At 42.5% G+C, this 24939-nt stretch overlaps 1 protein-coding gene and 1 long non-coding RNA gene across 5 annotated transcripts in view; one reads left to right on the plus strand and one right to left on the minus strand.

The window, feature by feature from the left end:
• aass (aminoadipate-semialdehyde synthase) overlaps nt 1-15697 on the minus strand; it is a 106008-nt gene extending 90311 nt beyond the window's left edge. The window contains exons 1-2 of one of the 4 annotated variants that reach the window (XM_088006671.1): nt 15557-15697; nt 14038-14291 (exon numbers count right to left, since the gene is read on the minus strand). In XM_088006671.1, the coding sequence (XP_087862797.1) occupies nt 14038-14256 (219 nt within the window). In that variant the 5' untranslated portion in view covers nt 14257-14291; nt 15557-15697. Of the gene's footprint in view, nt 1-14037; nt 14295-15556 lie in introns of all 4 variants that reach the window. The other 3 variants (XM_088006673.1, XM_088006674.1, XM_088006672.1) reach the window with 3 other exon arrangements.
• On the plus strand, nt 10706-10982 carry LOC148159547 (uncharacterized). Its single transcript, XR_015763119.1, has 2 exons — nt 10706-10792; nt 10918-10982. It is a non-coding gene; the product is annotated as an uncharacterized LOC148159547 (long non-coding RNA).
• Nucleotides 15698-24939: the final 9242 nt, after the last annotated feature.

Below are 24939 nucleotides of genomic sequence, written 5' to 3' on the forward strand. Positions count from 1 at the left end.
CACGCCCCCACGGGTCAGTCGAGTTCATCATGGGAGAGTTCATCATCATGTAATTTCATGTCAGCCTGCACAGGATGAATCCCATATGATTTAGAGAGTAAAAGTAAGACATACAATAGAAAAAACAGGTGATTTCCTGTCGGAAGTGGGCGGGGTTAAGGTGATGTCATCAACTGACCATCTCAATGTGATGAGGGGTGGTCTGTAGTCAGATATAGGAAGTCTGATGCAGCTGTGACCTTCTATGTGGAAGTTATTGTATCTTGATGTTTCATGGCGAATAGTCAAAGTTTGGGACTTAGCCACGCCCACATGCTTTGACATAGAAAAATTCCTACGATAACTTTTCATCTTTAATGTCTCAAGTCTCTGCTGACTGAGTTTGAAGTCTCTATCTCAAAAGCTGCAGGAGGAGATAGATCAGATGCGATGTCTATGAAAAAGAGGAAATGGCTGATTTTGATCCAAAATGGCCGACTTCCTGTTGGGTTTGCACCATGGCTCCAAGAGACTTTTTTGTAGGTCCTGACATGATACACATGTGTACCAAGTTTCATAATTCTAGGTTAAAGCATGGCTTGGGGCTGATCATTTAAAAATTTCTAGGGGGCGCTGTAGAGAAATTAGGCCACGCCCATCAACGACTGTTATGGATTCCTGTTCGGGGATGGATAAGGATGCATCCTAGTGAGTTTGGTGCAGCTGGGCTGAACGATGTGGAATCTAGAGCCAAACGTATGGCGGCGGCGTTACCTCTGCTTCGCCGCGGTCCCACGGCCACGCCCTCTACAGAAGACTCTTGGCGCTTTAAAGCAAGTGACACTAACATGTTATCTGTCATCCAACACAGAATCATGTTGATTAGGTGCAGTGAGCCAGAAAGGCAGCTTTCCATGGAAAAAAAAGCACTTCCTGTTCTGAGGGGCGGGGCTTAGATGACGTCAGACTATGACAACATAGGTTCGTAGGGGACCCTACCAGGATCAGTCATGTCAAGTTTGGTGCAGCTGGCCTCAAAATTGTGGAATCCACAGCCAAACGTAAGGACACGGCGTTTAGGGTCACTTCGCCACGCCGCCACGCCCACCTGCTGGATTCAAATGAGCTTGGCTTGGAATCCTCAACACACCAACATGTTTTCTGTCTGTGGACACAGTTTCACCTCGATTAGGTCAAAGGGGTCAGATAGCGACCGTTCAGCGTAAAAAATGACACTTCCTGTTCTCAGGGGGCGTGGCCTAAGTGACGTCATCATTTGACCGTTGGGTATTGTAGAGCATCCCATGATGATCAATCACTGAAAGTTTGGTGCTTCTATGAGTTTTTTTCAAAGAGTTATAACAGTTTGATGTTTCATGGCGAATCGGTGACCTTTGACCCCCGGAAAGACCCCTTCAGCAAGCCCGAAAACACAAACGTACGATAACTTTGGATCGGCCATGCCTTTTGAACGATCTGACCGAGTTTGAAGCCGATCGATCGAAATCCCTAGGACAAGTTCGATCAAATGCGAACCCTGCAAACGCCCAAAATCGGTTCAAAATCGGAACTTTAATCCAAAATGGCCGACAATCTGTGATACTTGCACTATGACATTAATTGTAAATTCAGAGTGTTTTGGGGAGCTCTACAAGTGTACCAAATTTCAAGTCTCTACGATAAAGTAAGTGAATAGGAAAGGGTCTTTTGAAAGTTGCTAGGTGGCGCCCTTGAGCCGTTTCTTGTGCGATTTTTCTGAGGACCTTAAAATACGTAATTTTCACACAGACCTGACGCGTCCGCCAAGTTTGGTGAGTTTTTGAATATGATAAAGCCCCCTAAAAGCCAATTTATTTGGCGGAAGCATAATAATAATAATTAAAGCTCCGCGGAGCCTCAAGCGGCCCTCGCAGCCAAGCGCCGCTCAAGCCTAGCCACCGCGGATGTTCCAGCACCGCCTCCCCCCAGCCACCGCCTCCCCTCAGCACCACCTCCCCCCAGCCACTGCCTCCCCTCAGCACCATGTCACCCCAGCCACCGCCTACCCCCAGCCACTTCCTTGCTCTCACGGAGCTGCCAAACCCGCCCTGAAGATAGTCACCCTGTCATGTTCGACATTGCTCCCAGACAATGCACAAAAATCTGGTGTAGATCAGCTAATATCGCAAGGAGACACAGGTGTTTGATTAACCTAGGGGGCGCAGTGGAGTCAAATCACAATTAAAGTCTATTGGGCTCCTTAGAGGTTCACAAGTGTCACTCATACAATGTCTGGTGCAAATCGGATGATGCGTTTGTGAATATGAGACGAACGTATGCATATGGCGAGGGACAGCCATTTTGCCACGACCCCACGGGTCAGTAGAGTACATCATCAATGAGTTCATCATCAATAAGTTCATCATCATTTCATTTTATGTCAGTCAGGACAGGATGAAACCCATAAGAATTAGAGAGAAAAAGTAAGACATACAGTAGAAAAAACAGGTGACTTCCTGTCGGAAGTGGGCGGGGCTAATGTTATGTCATCAATCGACCACCTAACTGTCATGATGGCTGGTCTATAATGACACATAGAAAGTCTGATGCATCTGTGACCTGGCATTAGGAAGTAATTTCACATTCATGTTTCATGATGTATATTCAAAGTTTGGGACTTAGCCACGCCCCCACGGGTCAGTAGAGTTCATCACGGCAGAGTTCATCATCATTTCATTTCATGTCAGTCAGCACAGGATGAAACCCATAAGAATTAGAGAGAAAAAGTAAGACATACAGTAGAAAAAACAGGTCACTTCCTGTCGGAAGTGGGCGGGGCAAGGGTGATGTCATCAATCGACCACATAACTGTGATGAGGGCTTATCTATAATGAGACATAGAAAGTCTGATGCAGCTCTGACCTGGCATTTGGAAGTTATTTCACATTCATGTTTCATGGTGTATAGTCAAAGTTTGGGACTTAGCCACGCCCCCACGGGTCAGTAGAGTTCATCATGGGAGAGTTCATCATCATGTCATTTCATGTCAGCCTGCACAGGATGAAACCCATAAGAATTAGAGAGTAAAAGTAAGACATACAATTGAAGAAAGAGGTTACTTCCTGTCGGAAGTGGGCGGGGCTAGGGTGATGTCATCAATCGACCACCTAACTATGATGAAGGCTGGTCTATAATGAGACATAGAAAGTCTGATGCAGCTGTGACCTGGCATTTGGAAGTTATTTCACATTCATGTTTCATGCTGTATAGTCAAAGTTTGGGACTTAGCCACGCCCCCACGGGTCAGTCGAGTTCATCATGGGAGAGTTCATCATCATATCATGTCATGTCAGCCTACACCGGATGAAACCCATATGACTTAGAGAGTAAAAGTAAGACATACAATAGAAAAAACAGGTGACTTCCTGTCGGAAGTGGGCGGGGTTAAGGTGATGTCATCAACTGACCATCTCAATGTGATGAGGGGTGGTCTGTAGTCAGATATAGGAAGTCTGATGCAGCTGTGACCTTCTATGTGGAAGTTATTGCATCTTGATGTTTCATGGCGAATAGTCAAAGTTTGGGACTTAGCCACGCCCACATGCTTTGACATAGAAAAATTCCTACGATAACTTTTCATCTTTAATGTCTCAAGTCTCTGCTGACTGAGTTTGAAGTCTCTATCTCAAAAGCTGCAGGAGGAGATAGATCAGATGCGATGTCTATGAAAAAGAGGAAATGGCTGATTTTGATCCAAAATGGCCGACTTCCTGTTGGGTTTGCACCATGGCTCCAAGAGACTTTTTTGTAGGTCCTGACATGATACACATGTGTACCAAGTTTCATAATTCTAGGTTAAAGCATGGCTTGGGGCTGATCATTTAAAAATTTCTAGGGGGCGCTGTAGAGAAATTAGGCCACGCCCATCAACGACTGTTATGGATTCCTGTTCGGGGATGGATAAGGATGCATCCTAGTGAGTTTGGTGCAGCTGGGCTGAACGATGTGGAATCTAGAGCCAAACGTATGGCGGCGGCGTTACCTCTGCTTCGCCGCGGTCCCACGGCCACGCCCTCTACAGAAGACTCTTGGCGCTTTAAAGCAAGTGACACTAACATGTTATCTGTCATCCAACACAGAATCATGTTGATTAGGTGCAGTGAGCCAGAAAGGCAGCTTTCCATGGAAAAAAAAGCACTTCCTGTTCTGAGGGGGCGGGGCTTAGATGACGTCAGACTATGACAACATAGGATCGTAGGGGACCCTACCAGGATCACTCATGTCAAGTTTGGTGCAGCTGGCCTCAAAATTGTGGAATCCACAGCCAAACGTAAGGACACGGCGTTTAGGGTCACTTCGCCACGCCGCCACGCCCACCTGCTGGATTCAAATGAGCTTGGCTTGGAATCCTCAACACACCAACATGTTTTCTGTCTGTGGACACAGTTTCACCTCGATTAGGTCAAAGGGGTCAGATAGCGACCGTTCAGCGTAAAAAATGACACTTCCTGTTCTCAGGGGGCGTGGCCTAAGTGACGTCATCATTTGACCGTTGGGTATTGTAGAGCATCCCATGATGATCAATCACTGAAAGTTTGGTGCTTCTATGAGTTTTTTTCAAAGAGTTATAACAGTTTGATGTTTCATGGCGAATCGGTGACCTTTGACCCCCGGAAAGACCCCTTCAGCAAGCCCGAAAACGCAAACCTACGATAACTTTGGATCGGCCATGCCTTATGAACGATCTGACCGAGTTTGAAGCCGATCGATCGAAATCCCTAGGACAAGTTCGATCAAATGCGAACCCTGTAAACGGCCAAAATCGGGTCAAAATCGGAACTTCAATCCAAAATGGCCGACAATCTGTGATACTTGCACTATGACATTAATTGTAAATTCAGAGCGTCTTGGGGAGCTCTACAAGTGTACCAAGTTTCAAGTCTCTACGATAAAGTAAGTGAATAGGAAAGGGTCTTTTGAAAGTTGCTAGGTGGCGCCCTTGAGCCGTTTCTTGTGCGATTTTTCTGGGGACCTTAAAATACGTAAATTTTACACGGACTCTATGCCCCCGCCAAGTTTGGTGAGTTTTTGAATATGAGAAAGCCCCCAAAAAGCCAATTCTTTTGGCACAAGAACTATAATAATAAACAGCACAGTTTCAATAGGCTCTCGCAGCGCTTAGCTGCTCGGGCCTAATAATAATAAGAATAATAAACAGCGCGATTACAATAGGCCTTCGCAGCGCTTAGCTGCTCGGGCCTAATAAGAAACAGCAAGGTTTCAATAGGCTCTCGCAGCGCTTAGCTGCTCGGGCCTAATAATAAGAAACAGCAAGGTTTCAATAGGCTCTCGCAGCGCTTAGCTGCTCGGGCCTAATAACCCAGCGCCATGTGCTCAGATTGTCCATGAAACACCAGCCTCTCCTCGTTCTGAAAAACAATCAGAGCAAAAGCTGAATGATGCGACACTAGTGCAAGCCTTCAAAGAATCTCTGATGATAACAAGACTTCCGGCACCGGAGCCATCCGTTTTTACTGGTGATCCTCTGAAATTCACTGAATGGCGTACCAGCTTTAAAGCCTTGATAGAGACTACCTGTACAAGCCCAGCACATAGACTGTTTTATCTCAGAAAATATATAAGTGGAGATGCGCTGTCTGTGCTGGAAGGAACTTTTTACCGAAGTGATGATGAAGCATATACGCAAGCCTGGGATGCACTGAACAAGCGCTATGGGCACCCATTCATAGTGCAAAGAGCCTTTAGGAGTAAACTTAGTAGCTGGCCCAAGATAGGACCAAAAGAGCCACTAAAACTAAGAGAGTTCAGTGATTTTCTTGTTTCATGCAAAAATGCAATGCCTCATATATCAGGTCTTAAAGTTCTAGACGATTGTGAGGAGAATCAAAAGCTACTTCAGAAACTTCCTGACTGGGCAACAACTCGATGGGATGGAATCGAATCGTCACCAAGGAATTGGATGACTGCAAGCCATACCCAAGTTTTGAAGCATTCTCAAACTTCTTAGCCGAGGAGGCACGCATTGCCTGCAACCCGGTTTCCTCGCTTCATGCTTTGAAGAAGACAGACGAGAAACCAGGCACAGAAGTAAAACGCATCAAAGTCAGAACCCTCGTGACAACAACAAAGGTTGCTCAAGGGAAAGATCCTCCAGCTAAGGATTCAGGTGAATCAGCAAGCTCAACAGATAATTCATCTGCTGCTCAAACAAAGAAGCAAATAAAATGCATATGCTGTCAAGAAAACCACTTCATTTACAAATGTGAAAAGTTTGCTGCTCTGACTCTTGAAGAGAAGAAAGCGTTTGTGAAAACCAACAAAATGTGCTTCGCCTGCTTGAGAGTTGGCCATGTTGCAAAAGATTGTCGGAAAAAGGCTACATGCAATGTTTGTAGAAAAGGCCATCCAACCCCGCTTCATGACGAACCGGCTCAAGTGGAGAAGTCTGAAGCCAACCAACAGAGAGACAGTAACGCTACTGCTTTGTGCAGTATGAACATGGCGAATGCTGACCGCACTTCAATGATAGTCCCAGTGTGGCTGTCTAGTACTGTCAAAAGTAGCCCAGAGATCTTAGTGTATGCTCTGTTAGATACACAAAGTAGCAATACATTTGTCACTGAAGACGTGTGTGAAAAACTAGAAGCACACACTGAGCCAATTAAGCTCAAGTTGTCAACAATGACTGACAGGTCAATAGTGAACTGTCACAGAGCCTGTGGGTTAAAGGTCAGAGGATACAGTTCTGAAGAATGCATTGAACTACCACCAGCTTACACTCGAGACGATATTCCGTTGGAGAAGACCAGCATTCCAACTCGAGAAACAGCCAAAGGATGGACACACTTGCTTAACATAGCTGATGAGATGCCAGACCTGCTAGACTGTCCTGCTGGACTGCTAATAGGCTACGATTGCGTCAGAGCTCTAAAACCGAAAGAAGTCGTATCAGGAGCGGAGCATGAGCCATATGCAGTGAAAACAGACCTCGGGTGGAGCGTGGTTGGTGCCAAAACACCTAATACTGGTGGAGGAATAAATGCAGGATTCTGCTATCGCATCTCTGTAAAGGAAATTCCACCTATTACACCTGCATGTGCGATTAAGGCTCTTGAGAGAGATTTTCAGGATACAAATCCTACAGATGGAACGATCTCCCAAGAAGATATTCAGTTCCTACAAATTCTGAAAGAGGGAATCCATCATAATGACAATGGATATCTGGAGATGCCTCTGCCTTTCAGAGAGCGCCCCCAGCTTCCTAGCAACAAGCATTTAGCCACAGTTAGGCTGAAACATCTGAAAGGAAAAATGGACAAAAATCCCAAATACAAGGAGGACTATGGTCAGTTCATGGTCAATGTTTTCAAAGATGGTGATGCAGAGGAAGTCCATGCAACATCAAAAGATGGGAACACCTGGTACATACCACACCATGGAGTGTACCACCCGCGAAAGCCAGAAAAGATCAGAGTTGTCTTCGATTGCTCTGCCAAATATGAAGGCACTTCGTTGAATGACCACCTTCTCACGGGACCGGATTTAACCAACGCCTTGACTGGAGTGCTGTGTCGGTTCCGACAGTATCCAATTGCGATCAACTGCGACGTGGAGAAAATGTTCCACCGCTTTCATGTCACTCAAGAAGATCGGGATTTCATGAGGTTCCTGTGGTGGGAGAATGGGAACACAGCGAGTGAGCCCAAGGAATACCGCATGAGGGTGCACATATTTGGAGCGGCATCATCGCCAGGTTGTGCGAATTACGGCATGAAATACCTCGCCACCAAATATGAGCATGAGTACCCCATGGCAGCAAGCTTCATCCGTAGAAACTTTTATGTGGATGATGGTCTTGTCAGTTTGGATACCGTGGAAAAGGCCAAGCAACTTGTCCATGAAGCAAGAGAAGTCTATCAGAAGGGACAGCTGCGTCTGCACAAGTTTATTTGCAATAACGAAGTGGTCTTGGAGAGCATTCCAGAGAGTGAGCGTGCTCCACAAGTCAAGGATGTGGACTTAAACTACACAGAGCTACCAGCTCAGAGAGTGCTAGGAGTTAAGTGGAACATTGAAATGGATGTCTTCTCATTCAATGTGGTCCAACAAGAAAGAACAGCCACTCGACGAGGCATCTTATCCACAGTCGCCAGCATATATGATCCGCTAGGATTTCTGGCCCCCTACATCTTGACTGGGAAAAGAATCTTGCAAGAAATGTGCAAGCGAGGTGTAGGTTGGGATGAGCTTGTCCCACCAGAGTTAAGGCCGAAGTGGGAGACATGGCTCAATGATCTGAACAATCTTCAAACCATTCAAATAGCAAGGTGCTTTGTTCCCAACAATCTTGGCACGATCCAGAAGATAGAGCTGCATCACTTTTCTGATGCCAGTAACGATGGCTATGGGCAGTGCTCGTATATCAGGATCGTGGCTGAAGAACAAGTGCATTGCACTTTAGTTATGGCCAAGGCTAGGGTAGCACCCATGAAGATTGTCAGTATACCACATCTAGAACTCACCGCTGCCACAATCTCTGCAGCCATAAGTAAAGTTCTCAGAGAAGAGCTTGACTTGAAAATCGATGCTGAGTACTTTTGGACGGATTCACAAGTGGTACTGGGGTATATCAAGAATGAGGCCCGGCGTTTTCACGTCTTTGTTGCGAACCGGATCCAGAAGATCATAGACTCTACTGACCCCAATCGATGGTTTTACGTTGAAACAAGTCAAAACCCGGCAGATTATGCATCTAGAGGACTCAAGGTGGCAGATCTAATGGCATCAGATTGGCTAAAGGGACCTAAGTTCTTATGGGAACAGGAAATTGTGACTAATCCAACAACCCCAGAGCTTCTCATAGGTGACCCAGAGGTCAAAGTCCTGAAAATGGATGTTGTGCAGGAAAATGACCTTCTGATAAGGCTGGCAAGGTTTTCAGACTGGGTCACCTGCCTTAACGTCATTGCTCGCATTCAGAGGCTGGCTCATAGGGACATATCTGGGCCTGTTACAGTAGAGGAGCGAAAGAAAGCAGCTCTTGTGCTGATCAAGGCGGCACAAAAGGAAGCATTTGGAGAAGAGCTGAAGCTGCTCAGCCAATCACAAAAACTCAGGAGAACTCACAAAATGTATGAACTCGATCCGTTTCTTGAGGACAGAGTGCTCAGAGTTGGTGGCAGGTTAAGAAGGTCATCAGCGTCGCTAGAGTTCAAACATCCCGTAATACTCCCGAAAGAAGGCATCGTAACGCATCTGATACTTGATCATTGCCATAAAAGAACACAGCATCAAGGCCGAGGGCAAACACTCAACGATCTCAGAGCCAATGGCTACTGGATTATGGGTGCTAGTAAAGTTGTGGCCAAGCACATCAGGAGTTGCGTGACCTGTAGGAGGGTGCGGGGTCGAACTGAAGAACAGCGTATGGCTGACTTGCCTGTTGATCGAATAGAGCCATCTCCTCCTTTCTCATATACAGGCATCGACTGTTTTGGTCCTTTTTACACGAAGCAAGGTAGAAAAGAGTACAAGAGATATGGGCTGTTGTTAACATGCCTAAGCTCTAGAGCCATTCATATCGAGATGCTCGAGGACCTGACAACTGATGCATTTCTAAATGCATTAAGATGTTTCATTGCAATAAGAGGAACAGTCAGACAAATTAGATCTGACCAAGGTACAAATTTCGTAGGAGCAAAGAGTGAGTTGGGAAAGTGCTTGATGGAACTTGACAAGGAAAGGATTGCGACCTATCTTGCAAGAAAGGAATGTGATTCCTTATGAATGTTCCCGAAGCCAGTCATATGGGAGGCATATGGGAGGGTCAGATTCGGACGACAAGGAGTGTGATGAGCTCTGTCCTAGCCCAGGCTAACGGAAGACTGGATGACTCCTCATTAAGAACGTTCTTCTATGAGGCCATGTCCATAGTCAACAGTCGCCCGCTGACAACAAACACCCTAACTGATCCCAAAGGTGCTGAACCCTTGACACCCAACCACTTACTTACTATGAAGTCTACAATACCCCTTCCACCTCCAGGAAAGTTCGTTCAAGAAGATCTGTATGCAAGAAAAAGATGGCGCAAAGTACAGTATCTCTCAGAACAGTTCTGGAACAGGTGGCGCCGAGAATACTTAACCAACATCAACCTTCGTCAGCAGTGGCATGCAACCAGACGAAACGTGCAAGTTGGAGATGTAGTTATCGTTAAGGATGAAAACACTCCCAGAAATGAGTGGCCACTAGCTAGAGTAGTTGAGGCACAGGAAGATGATGATGGTCTCGTGCGAAAGGTGAAAATACAAGTAGGCCAAAATAAGTTAGGACCAAAGGGTGAACGCTTAACACAACCTTCATTTCTTGAGCGTCCAGTGCAGAAATTAGTTGTGTTAGTTGAATATTATTCAAAATAGCTCAGCATTAACATGAAAATCAGTCACCTATTGTAAGATCTATTGATGGAAATTTTGGATAAAGGTTAAATTTGAAGTTATTGAAAATTACATGTTTTATTTCTTTGAATATGGTGAAAGTAAACCTTTTGTAATTTTGGTGCCAGTGTAGCGAACGCAGTCAAGCATTTTTTATGTATATTTTGGGAAATACTGTTTGGTTTGGTTAATAATGTTATCTGACCACTTCAGCAATTACGTCATCACTTGGTCACGTGATGCTTTCGATAAAGGGCTGTAAGTTTCGTTTCATACTCAGTTGGTTTTTGCAAGCGGTAATAGGAAAGACAAAGAACTGAAATTTGGAAGAAATGGACTTCTAGCAACTCCTAACCTTCTGGTTGGAGGGGCATACGGTATGGACAATTGAATGGAATATTCTTGTGTTTGTATATGTGTAATAAGTTTAATTTGAACAATTTATATAAGAGAACATGACGGTTTAACTGATGTATATTTGCCACTGTGTATTTTATTGCAGTGTTCACGGTGGTCTTGGGCGTTTATGTGACAGAAAATTCCTTTAATAAACGTTTGGAACCATCAGTCGGAGCGTTGCATCTTCATCAACCAGTGAGAAAAGTTGGGAGCAGCTATACCCTATCTGGCAACCCAACGGAGTTCAACAGGTTCCACTGTAATAGTGACACTTAGTTACTTTGACCATCTTCCTTCAATTAAATTAAGTCAAAAATATTCAAGGTGTTAAACGGATAATTAACCAATACAATTACCATTGAAAAAAAATTATAAACAGGCAATATAAGTAAACCGTTTTCCAAAAGCGGGCATTGCCATCCCCGAAAACATCGGCACCAGTTGTGACAGCTCTGAAACATCCTGGACACCTAATGGCAGCTCTAGTGAAAGCCAGACTCAGCTGTTACAAAGGTGCTGAAACCACTGGCATCCCTGATACCTGCTGTGTATTCGATTAATACAAAGACGAAAGGAGTCGGCTGGATTATTCAGATGAACTTTAGTGAATAAATAGGATGAACGGATCATACATAATGATATACGAAAAAGTGCAGGAATTCAGCTAACATAGGTCTTTCTGAGAAAAAAAAACCCTACAAAATTCTTTTTTTGTCTGTGTTCAAGTTCTTCTTCTACTAATTATAAAGCATCATGGTATATGTAGTCCATTTGTCGAAGCCAGTGGCAACACTGACAGCTAGCCCCGAAAACAGTGGCACTTCTATGCTTGTGACGCCTAATGGTAGGTGTCAACGGAAGTGCCAGTATGAGGTGCCGAAGTCAGTGACAACACTGACAGCTAGCTCCGAAGACAGTAACACTTGTGGCGCCTAATGACACCTGCCACCGCAATTGCCATAAGTAGCTGCGGTGTCACGATTTGAGCTAGGCCCTGCTGGCATTACGACTGCAGCCAACAGCAATAAGACTACAGCTAACAACAATACGACTGCAGCCAACAACATTACGACTGCAGCCAACAACATTACGACTGCAGCCAACAACATTACGACTGCAGCCAACAACATTACGACTGCAGCCAACAGCATTACGACTGCAGCCAACAACAATACGACTCCAGCTAACAACAATACGACTCCAGCTAACAACATTACGACTGCAGCCAACAACATTACGACTGCAGCCAACAGCAATAAGACTACAGCCAACAACATTACGACTGCAGCCAACAGCAATAAGACTACAGCCAACAACATTACGACTGCAGCCAACAACAATACGACTGCAGCCAACAACATTACGACTGCAGCCAACAACATTACGACTGCAGCCAACAACATTACGACTGCAGCCAACAACATTACGACTGCAGCCAACAGCAATACGACTGCAGCCAACAGCAATACGACTGCAGCCAACAGCAATACGACTGCAGCCAACAACAATACGACTGCAGCCAACAACAATACGACTGCAGCCAACAACAATACGACTGCAGCCAACAACAATACGACTCCAGCTAACAACAATACGACTGCAGCCAACAACATTACGACTGCAGCCAACAACATTACGACTGCAGCCAACAACATTACGACTGCAGCCAACAACATTACGACTGCAGCCAACAACAATACGACTGCAGCCAACAGCATTACGACTGCAGCCAACAACATTACGACTGCAGCCAACAACAATACGACTGCAGCCAACAGCAATACGACTGCAGCCAACAACAATACGACTGCAGCCAACAACATTACGACTGCAGCCAACAACATTACGACTGCAGCCAACAACATTACGACTGCAGCCAACAACATTACGACTGCAGCCAACAACATTACGACTGCAGCCAACAACATTACGACTGCAGCCAACAACAATACGACTACAGCCAACAACAATACGACTACAGCCAACAACAATACGACTACAGCCAACAACAATACGACTACAGCCAACAAAAATACGACTGCAGCCAACCACATTACGACTGCAGCCAACAACATTACGACTGCAGCCAACAACATTACGACTGCAGCCAACAAAAATACGACTGCAGCCAACCACATTACGACTGCAGCCAACAGCATTACGACTACAGCCAACAAAAATACGACTGCAGCCAACCACATTACGACTGCAGCCAACCACATTACGACTGCAGCCAACAACATTACGACTGCAGCCAACAGCATTACAGACTCCAGCTAACAATACGGCTGCAACTAACAACAATACAACTACAGCCAACAACAATAAGACTCCAGCTAACAATACGGCTGCAGCTAACAACAATAAGACTGCAACTAACAGCTTTACTACTGCAGCCAACAGCATTACGACTGCAGACAGCAGCATTACGACTGCAGACAGCAGCATTACGACTACAGTCAACAACAATATGACTACAGCCAACAACAATAAGACTCCAGCTAACAATACGGCTGCAGCTAACAACAATACGGCTGCAGCTAACAACAATACAACTGCATCTAACAACAATACAACTGCAGCTAACAACAATACGATTGCAGCTAACAACATTACGATTGCAGCTAACAACATTACGATTGCAGCTAACAGCTTTACTAATGCAGAAAACGGATTACCACCTGTTTTACTAGTATTGTGATTCTAAATCAAGGATGTAAAGGAGCAAGAGGTCCTTTGCCCTATCTTCTCAGAGAAAATAGGAATCTTGCATTGAGCTGACCAGATCCATTATTATTTTTTATTTTCTTTTTACCAGATCCATTATTTACAATTTGGAAAATATGCAGAGTATCTCCAAAAGATTAAGAAGACAGCACAGGACAGAGAGCAGAATCAGGGTATATACTAGAGAAGAAAACCTCCTGGCTTCACTGAGAGCAAGAAGAGTCTTCTTACTTTGTAAGTTTTTTGGGGAAAAATTTATACTGCATCATTTTTGTTTCATCAACTATGTGTTAATCTATCACAATAAAGCTCACTGAGATAGAAGTTTATGATGCAACTGAATCTGAAAAGGTTCAGGTGTATGAATACCTTCACAAGGTACTGGTTCAGACTGCATGAATAGCTCATGATTTAGCTGTACGGCAGACTGTAGTGGAGTGTTCCCGAATCAAGTGAGTATCTGTCTCAGTTTGAACAAAAACAAAAGCTGGCCTACCTTCTCATGGATGGCGCGGCGGTTAGACGGCTGGACCAGGACTTTGACACCGTCATTCGTCAGCTCCCTGACATGGCGGGGGGCCAATGGGGCCCTCCTTTCCCAGGGGTTGACGTCCTCGCGGCGAATAGCCATGACGGCCCTGTGGTGCTTGTTGCGCTGCTGAGCCCCCACACAGCTGGGTGTCCTGCTGCGGTGCAGGCCCACAAGTCTGAGCATGGCTTCAGCCGTCCTACTGACAGAGACAGGAACACCTGCTGAAGACCAAACATGGTCATTCTGAGGACACAGAGCTGAGACTGTTGGGTCCAGATACCAATACAGATACCATTATCAATACTGATATCAATAACAATATCAACAGATAACAATTCCAATATCAATACAGATAAATACTGATAGCAATAACAATACCATTATCCTTACCAATATTGATATAGCTATTGAAACCAATAACAGAACTAATACCAATACCGATCACACTACTTTTACCAATGTCAGTATCACTGACATTGCACGGACAACTTGCAACTGAGAGATATGGCTGGCTCACTGCTGCAAGAGAACAACTGATGGCCCAACTGTACCCGACCAGAACACCCAGAACCACCAACTGGCCCATAGAACCAGAACATACCTGCTTCTGGTTCTCACACCTCATAACTGAAGAGAACATCTGGCCCTGCAGAGCTGCAACTCTGTCAGTGCAACAGCTGCTGGTTCAGCCAATCAGTAGCAAGTTCACACATCATGATCTTTATTGGGGGAAATGTCACTAACTATGGCTCTATGAGTGGCATAAATCCATATTACCCATCAAAAATGTTCAATATTAAATCTCACAGATTCAAATTGTTACTTTAGTTTCTGAGGAAATGAGACCTATTCAGCAACATGCTGTGTTCAATAACATGTCACTTTCAGTAAAGTCACTGACACCCTCCACAAGGAGGACAAGGACAGAAATGCTGCCCACACTGTCAGACATACTAACACCTGCTTTAATCACCATGGTATCCCCATGGTAACTTGGCCTGAGCTAAATTCCAGGGACACTGCAGATCAACAGGCTCCAGAATCAACCAAAAGGATGACCTGGAGGTCACTACCAAAGCAACCTGGTCTCCTCCGTGCTACGCTGCATTGATGCAGTAATTCATACAAAAGGATCCCTAACCTCATACACTGTGTCCCTGTCCACAGCCCAGCAGGACACACGCTCTGGTTCTGGACTTCTAAACAACATGGGAGCGTCAGCGACCATGGTCTGTATATCACATCCCCTGCTACACTGTATGGGTAACCTGATAAGTTCTTCCCAGGGAAGGAAATGGGGACAGTGTGAGACAGAGTGGGCCTCCGAGGACAACGCAGCAGCCCTGCTGCTCTTCTCTAGAAAACACTTTCTGACCTGTAGCTTGAGCTCCAGTTTCTGGAGCTGCTTCCGCATATTAACCTGCCCACACAGCCAGAACGTGAACCCGAACCAGCACCGCTGCTACTGCGGGTTCGAGCTTACCTTTCTCACCGGGTTCTGTTCGCGTCAGCGGCTCTGGGCCAAGAAAGGCTACGATAATACTCCGAGTATGTCACCCAGGCAGAACATGCATCTCCAAGGTAGCTCCACCACACGTGCGCAGGGTAAATTAATCCGCTTCCGGTCAGAGTTTCAAAATAAACCCCCAAAAATCAAAACATTCATTTCAGGATTTACGTAATGTATTGGCACAGACGAAATAGAGTCGTAAATCCCTGTTTAAGTGAAATAGTTTACATAAAGCCGTAAGCTAAGGGGTTCCATTTGTGTCAAAAATAAGTCATATGTGTAGATGTTGGTCTATGTCATTGCTGTGTGACTTTGGTTGATGTCTATGGTCTTAGTGCTTTATGGATATGTCGATGTTGCATGTAGATGTTGTATATGTAGATGATGCATACGTTAGATATTGCATACGTGTTCGCTGCATGTATGTTACATATGTCTACGTTGCATGTTGCATTCTAGAAGTATTTTATTTAAATTACTTTTTTTTTTGAATTTATGGATAACACTAATATTTTATTTGCCCAGTTTTTGTTCAGCCGCAGAAGCATTATAGAATCTGAGCTGCGTGCTACGTCACTGATTGGCTGGGTAGCTGACGTGTGTCAGTTGATAAGTTGTAACACGAGGAAGAAACATTGTAACAGTTTTTTGTGTGTCTGTGCCTGGCTGCTTCTGAGAAGAACAAATCCAAACTAGACGATTCCTGAAGAAATTTAACCGGGGCCTGTCAAAGTGTGCCCGTCGGTTGGAACCCAGCGTTCTGATGCTAAAAATTAGCATCAATGCTAAAGAAAGCTACAATGTACTCTACAGCATGTGGAGGATCTCAAGCATGTTTAGTAACATCATGGACTTATGCCATTCTGTGTGCTCAAAATGGTGTATAAGCTAAAATTAGACAAAATGCTAATGTTAGCCTAAATACTGTCAGTAGCATGTGCAACATCACTAACATGTTTTAACATTTCATTCCCACCAGTGGGAGGCAATGAAATGCTAATGTTTGTGCTAATGTTGGCAGGGTATGCTGTGGTGGTGCAGGGGTTAAGCTAGTTTTCAATGCAGCCGTCATTGGTTCGCTTCCCCCTTCTCTCGTTACCCACTTTTTTGTCAATTTACTACCAAATAAAAGCCACTAGAGCAATTAAAACCTTTTCCCCCATTAACTATTGGCCATCAATAATCCCCAAATTCATTTTAAAAGACATTAGATGCCACATTAGATGCTACAAAAACACCAGCACCAGTTGCAGTATGTAATCTACTTTTACTTCGAAACATCAAACAGCACTGACAGCAATATACAACAAAGGTCATACATTCATGGTACTTTGCACTGAAGGTGAAGTGTGCTTTGAAAGTTCATTGGAAGCGGCCATGGATGGTCTTGTGATCACTGATGGTGAAGTATCTTTGGTGCTGCTCTTGTTTTCGCCAACATGAAGGAGGAAGACTTCCAGCCTGGAAGTAAAAATAAAAAATATAGCAGAAACATTAGGATAATAAATAAATATTTTAAAAAGTAGTGCAAGCAAAACTAATCAGACTCACCTGTGTGTGTCACCATCATATTCATTCAAATTACTCTGCCCACCTGGTTTACAAGATAAAGCATAAAAAAAAAGTCAGAAATAATTACTAAAGAAATTAGTCAGCTTATAGAAACATTTTTGGACAGCATTAAAAGTCGTGCCAACCTGTCTGAAGAAATGTGTTGGAGTCATCATAACAGGCTTTAGTCACCAACATGACACACTGACAAAGAAAAACCATTTTGGCAGTTTTTAGATGTGCCACAGGTACAAAACACCAGAGTCAAATGGCTCAATTGCCTCCTCATTGTGTAGATATGTTCTCCAGAGTCCTGCTAATCACCTAATTATTGTATTCAGGTGTGGTGCAGCAGCGGCACATCTAAATGTTGCAGGACAGTGGCCCTCCAGGACTGGAGTTTGACACCTGTGGCTTAGATCAAGCCAATGGCCCAGCACAGCCACTCCCCCGTTTTGTAGTCTACAGTCAAAAACTTAAAGAAAACGACCCCACAGCTAAATAATGTTAACTCAAATGGCCTCCAGATTTTCCTGACAGTTTTAATGTTCGGTTAAGACAAGTGTCCAATGTCGGTCCTCAAGGGCCGGCATCCTGGATGTTTTAGTTCTCTCCCTGGTGGTAGTAACAACCTCCTCAGCAAGTCAATGTTCTCCTTAGGTCTCTAATGAGCCATCATTTGATCCAGATGCGTTAAACCAGGGAGAGAACTAAAACATCCAGGATGCCGGCCCTCGTGGACCGACTTTGGACACCACTGGGTTAAGATAATAAACAGTCGTATATACCGTGATATCCAAACAAATAATCGTATGTTAAGGGAACTATGTATATGAATCGATACTCTTGCGTAAACGGAAAATTAATGCGTCCATAAAAAATGGTCAAAAACATGATCATTTTAACATGGAACTTACCTTGTTATAATAAGGTCCAGGCAAACATGTGACGCAGTAGCGGAACAAGACGGCTAATGACCGGGAACCAAATAATAAAGCTCGTGATAATTTAACTTTACAACATGGACATGCCCGCAACAGCGGAGCTAACAAGTTTCATCACCACAGAGAGCGACTATGTCATTCTGAAATCCATCTGACATGAAGTACAACAAACCAAGAGAAGAACAGAAACATCAGGCTACTGGTCACTAATGATGAAACAACACAAATTCAAAACATGTTAACGTAATCCGTAGAAATGCTCTAGCTAGTTTGCCATTTGTTGCCAAGTGACTGATGATGACGTTGGTGACAAGCTTTACCCAGAATGCACCTGGAGACAATAAGGACGATTCATTTGTAGATTTGTGTGTCATAAAGTTAAATGTAAGAGAGAAAATAAAGCCAGTCATGTAGCACAACATTTTATTCAATATTTTACACCAGGGGTCCCCAAACTACGGCCCGCGGGCCACGTCATTTGGTCCGGCCCCCTGAACAATGCCGGATCCGGCCCGCCTGCTCATACCAGAGAGCATTCAGTGTTTTTTTTCATATATTGTATTTTCCGGTTTATATGTGGATTTTTCTTCAACCACCAGGGGGCTTTTGAGCAAATGTGAAACTTACTTTCCCTTAATGGCATATATACTCGTCAGTCCCAGTCACCGTTTCACTCACGGTTTTTTCCATTTGCATTCTGGGTAAAAATCTATCTAAAAGCGCGAATGTGTCGTCGTCGTCGTCCCTCCCCCCCCGGTCGACAAGAATTTTCTAAGTTTTTTTTCTGTAAAAACTAAGACTGGCCCCCGACCACAGAAAGGGGGCCAGTAGCTGTTTTTCGCAGGAAAAAGTTTGGGGACCCCTGTTTTACACCCACGAAGTCACTAAAATCAGTCTGGTAAGGTTTTTAGCAACCATGAGTCAACAATGGAGCACCTCTCATACTGAAAACCTACTGGGATTTCAGTATGAGAGGGTTTTCCTTTAATATTTCTTGTCAAATGCGATAAAAACTAAATGGATCTTCTCTGAAAGCATTTTCTGCTTTCAGGTCCCTTTTGCAATCTCTAACCTAACTGTAGCTCCTTCCCTGATGTGATATCTCAAATATGTTACAATTGTGGGAGGAACTGTCTGCTGTCAGACTGAGTTACTGTTGGTGTTAATTTATAAATCAACAGTGGACTGGATTGCTTTTATTTAACTCTTTGGAATAACAAAGTCTTTAGGGAAACTAACACTCATGTTGTTGAATTAACACTGTATTTTTAACATACAACACTTACACTGGAAATCCAACACTTTTGAATTTGCTGTGGACCAACAACATCTACACATATGACTTCTACTTATTTTTGACACAAATTGAACCCCATAGTAAACACACTTATAATGTTGTTCTGTTAAGTTATGCTAATTACAATGTTGTTCCAAGTCATTTAATTAGCTTCATGCTTTGTTTGCATGTTTTTATTATGCATTAGGTAATTACTGCTCTCTTGTAACTTATTGAACTGAACAGTTACTAATGTCACTTGTTTCACCACCATAATGTTGCTGTTTTTATTTTATTGTTTTTACATATGCTATCTGCCAGACATTGCTAACTGATTACTAACAGTGGACTTAAAGAGCCAATTCCTGATGTTATATTTGAAAACATCAATGTACTGTAGAACAAATGTATGATTAAGGAAGAGAATTACTGAAACAAACTTTTAAGTAATGTTCAAATTTATTGAATAAACGTTTAGCTTTGGACAGATCGCCCCTTGTCACAAACTTCAAACAGGTTATATGCTGTTGAAAGAAAGTCATGACACTGAGAGACAGTCATTATATTATATTATATTATATTATATTATATTATATTATATTATATTATATTATATTATATTATATTATATTATGTTCAGTCACATTATTATATTCAAAAACACTTCCATGTTTTTGTAAATACTGTTGGAGTTCTTGTGGGGAAAACTTGTCGATATTTTTTTATATTATTTTTGGGAAGATCGGCCACCCCTAACTTCCATATGACTTCAGTGTGTATGTAAATGTGTGTATTTTCGGGGGCTGAAATAACAGCCCATCACCGAGCCAGTTTCAGGTCATCTTCTGTCATCTGATTTTGGAGAGTTAACAAAAAGTTGACTTCTTGTTTTCTGAGTTGGTAACTGTTTGTTTTGTTTGGTTTTTTTCCCCAACATGGATTATGTTAGGGAAAAATGTTCAATATTTTTATTATGGTAACTCATTCTTGCAGTTTTTTGTAACTTCAAATTGTCTTTAAAAATATATATCCAAGAATCTTTGCCAACTCTGTTACCTTATGGTTCTCTTTAAAGCTGTGGCATCAAATTTATATGTCAGTTATATAAACGTCATGGAATGATGTCACTTCACCTTACTGATAAAGAATAAAAAAATCCATACATACATACATTTTGCAGTGTTTACTGACTAAATTATAATAGTGTTCAGTTATAAATGTCCCAATTATAATTTAATTGGCACATTTTATACCTAAAAGAATGATAGTTCTTAAAGAGTTTTGGTAAGAAATGTTTGTTCCTACACAAACAATCCTGTTAATTGTTAAGTTTTTTTTCACATTTTATGTATTTTTCAGTATTTCAGAAATATTTCAATCTGACATATTAGGGAAATAAGAGTTTATGTTATGAAATAAAATAATTTAGTCTATTTGAATTTCTTGCTTTTTTCCACATATTGTCTATGATGTCCTTACCAATGTTATATCATACTGTAACAATTTTTTCCTGAAAAAAAAAGTAAGAAAAATATGTAGCTAATGTTTAACAATTATTAATTTATCAAAGTTTATTGTCAGTAGAATAAAATACCTAAAAATAAAAAGGAAATGAAGTTGGGTTATTTTCATATCTTAAAATGGCAAATGCACATTGAATTATACAGCCATGTAAATATGTTCATGAATACACCCCTGTAAAGATGTGTGTTTGTCAATGCCATTATATAAAAATGATTGATCAGAATCAGTTGTATCAAATGTAAACATTGTGCTCTTTACCTCAGAAAGTCCAAAACAATAAAATAATCACATTAAAAAGTTAGAAATGTTGTCTTTTGCGCTTTTCTATTTTCTATTTTATTCCCAAATATATTAGTGTGTGTGAGAGAATATGTCAGTGACAGGCATTAATTTAAAATACTTTGTATAACGGTTCTTTATGAAGTTCGGTCCATTTACTTGTATTAGCTTACTGGCAGACCCATCATCTCCTCTCTGGAGGGTGCTGTATCACGGCATCGAGGCGTCTATGTACTTTGCCATAATTATTTCTTGAATTCATAGTTGCCAGCTAGAGTTGCAAGGTTTTCTTGCCTTGGGGTGGAAAACTGGGGTCAACCCCAGTAGATCTGCCCCTGTTTATATGAATTCTGTATGAAATACAAGTTTGACTGTAAGTGATTAAAACTGTAGACAAGCAGATTTATACTGCCAATTCTTAGTGAGAGAAGTTCCCTGTACCACGATGGTGGCTGTGTTGATGCCTCCAGCCAGTGACCAACAGTCTAGAAACTGCATCATGATTCCACATTGACAGCTTTGTTGTGGAAATGAAATGTGGTGCTCAGTGGGTGGAGGGTCAGATGGATCACAGAGTTTGCTCCACCTTCCGCCGTCTGAGTCAGCCTCTTCAGCTAACAGCACAGGTCAGCCTGGAACACTTCATCTTATCATGAGTTTTATTCAGACTGAACATCTGTCATCACTGGACATTTCACTCTGGATCTGATGTACAATTCTTTGAAGTATTTCAGAGCAATCAGCTTGCTAACTGGGTTTGAGCTGGAATCTTCTACAGCTGCACTTCAGTTTATGACAGGAACGGACTCAGAGAAAGTCAGCTGAACCTTCTGAGCACCAAGAATGGGCTTCTATTATGAATGTAAGGTTTTAAAACTTTTGAAAGCAGTTTGTTATGGATTATATGGATCTGAAAATCGTGTGAATTATCACTAAAAAAAATAAAAAAGCAGAGCAAACAAAGCACTTGTTATTTGTCTGAACTTTTGACCTTCAACTGAGAGAAGAATGCAGCATCTATTTTATGCTTTTAAACTCATTTGATGTTCATCACTTGTGGTCATCTTTATGAAATGTGTAGACATTAACAACTTATGTATCCTCTATTTTTTGGCACAAATGATTTGACTGAATTACAGTAAAGTTTATCAAAACACTTAGACATATTTAGACATATGTAAACCCAGATAAAAAGGAAAATTAATTAACCTGTTTATTTCTATTTTTGATTTGAATTATTGTATGCGTTTATGGAGTTGGAATTCATACGTTTCTTACTTCTTCCTGCTCATTTTCAAGCATATTAAGATTGCTGTGGTACGAAAACGTGTCTTTTCAAACATCCATCCATTTTCTAACACCCTTGTCCCTTGTGGGGTCAGGAGGGTTGCTGGTGTCTATCTCCAGCTAACGTTCCAGGCGAGAGGCGGGGTCACCCTGGACAGGTCGCCAGTCTGTCGCAGGGCAACACAGAACACACAACCATGCACACACACACTCACACCTAAAGAGGCCAATTAACCTGACAGTCTTGTTTTTGGACTTATAATGTTGTTCTCTCAGCCAGGAGAGAACCCACCATGCACAGGGAGAACATGCAAACTCCATGCAGAAAGACCCCAGGCTGGGAATCGAACCCAGAACCTTCCTGCTGCAAGGCAACAACTCTACCAACTTCGCAGCCCTCTTTTTGAACATGATAGTATAAAATCATCTTGTTCTTGTGCATGATTTTATACTACTATCATGTTCTCAATAAATAAAAAAATAAACATATTTACACTGCCTTGTCAGTCATACACCTTGAACCTCCTGATATTTGTCACATTACTACAATAAACACTTATTTAATGTGGAACTGAGGTGGAACCATACTAATGTGGTTTTAAAAGTTCTTTAAAAATACAAGTTCTGTCAGTACGGATTCAGTGTTCACCTTTGCAAAACAGGGACACAGAAATGATTTCCCTGTTCTGAAGGTTCAGCTGATTTCAGAGACTAGCCCTTTCATGCATAGTGGTCACTACAGTGAACAGATATCTAATAGCCATTTTCTTGTGCTTCTTGTGGATTTTTATGTTATAAATGCACACAGACCACTGAAGTGGATACTAATGCATCATAAAATACACTATCAACTACTTTTTGTTAAATCCAATATGGCCGACAGACAAAGAAGCATGCCAACCTTTCTACCTAAAGAACAATACTACTGATGTATTTTTCAAATAACAACTTTATGTTTGGAGAAAATTACAATTGATCACCTAAAAAAATGCAATAAAATAATTTTTTTACCAAATTTTTTTTCCTACCTTTTTTTATGCCTTAAGAAAAAAAAGGGGGGAAATCCTTATACAAAGGATCATAATTCATGCATGAAAGGGCTAGTCTTCATCTGTCAGTCGAACTCCAGCTCAACTGCAGTCCTTCCAGGAGATGGAGATCCAGCTAAAGTAACGGGTCGGGCAGGGAGAACAGGAGTCAGAGGAGCACGGAAAAGGCCCAGGGTGACTCTGGAGGAGCTGCAGAGAGACACAGCTCAGGTGGAGAAAAATGTTTAGAGAACAACTATACTCTCCAAATCTGAGCTTTGCAAGGTTGGAACATTTACATTGTTAATATAAAGCCATTAAATGTTTTTTCTTTAAATCAGGTAGGAGACACAGAGAACAAGTGGGAGAAAATTCTCCGAATGTGTTGGCTAACAAAACCTGTGGTGACATATGGAAGTGGCATAATCATGCTATGGGGTGCTTCTCTTCAGCAGGGACAGATAAGGTGGTCAGAGTTGATGGGAAGATGGATGGAGCTCAATCCAGGAGAATCCTGGAAGAAAAGTCGCTGAAGGCTGGAGGAGATTAGGACTCACTGGGGATACTCGTCTTGCAATTTGAAAGTTGTGGGTTTGATTCTAGAAATCCTCTTACCACATGTTGATATGCTGCTGGGCAAGGCACATAACCTTAAGTTGCCTCTGGATTTGCGTCTTGGTGTCAGAATGGGATTACAAATGGATAACTGTGGCTATAGTGTATGACACTTTATGGGGTTGTTATGATTAGAAAAGTGCTGTATGAATTCAGTTCATTTACCATTAAATAGAAGGTCAATATCAAAGAATATGCATGTGTTAGAAAGGTCTAGTCAAAGTCCAGACCTAAATCAAACTGAGAAGTGGCAAGACTAGAAAATCTGACTGAGTTGGATGAGATGATTGAAAAAAAACAATGGCAGATATTCACCCACTAGTCCAAATAACGTCCAAAGCTGGGGTCTACCAGCTTTGGACGGGGGTCTACCAGTCCCCTTGTCCCCCCATCCTGTAGCTGTAACTGTGACAAAAGGTGGTTCTGTAAAGTATTGACTCAGGGAGAGGAATGTAAAAATATCTACCAGTTTAATACGTTTTGTTTGTGAAAACCATGTATAGTGTTCTCTCCATGTCACAATTTTCCACACCTGTCTTGGTCTAGTTCATAAAATCTCAGTAGAATACACTGGCTCTGTGTTTGTAATGAGGTATAAAATAGTTCTTATTCACAAACGTCTTATGCATGTCTTTCTTTATGCCACATCTCTGATCTTAGCATAACTGTCTCATCTCCTGTCATCTGATTGAAATTAAAAGAAAACCATTTGCATAACTAATTATGCAAATATTTGAGTTTTTGAATAATTGCCTCATGAATGTTAAGTTCAGTGTTCAGTGGGCCAGAGAGCTGTCTGGGCCAGAGGTACTGGTCAGTCCATATTAGGCCTGGAAGGTCACTGCAGGGCCT

Source organism: Poecilia mexicana, unplaced genomic scaffold, assembly GCF_051168715.1.
Source record: "Poecilia mexicana isolate PSO_F unplaced genomic scaffold, ASM5116871v1 scaffold_6, whole genome shotgun sequence".
In the NCBI taxonomy this organism is placed as follows: domain Eukaryota; kingdom Metazoa; phylum Chordata; class Actinopteri; order Cyprinodontiformes; family Poeciliidae; genus Poecilia; species Poecilia mexicana.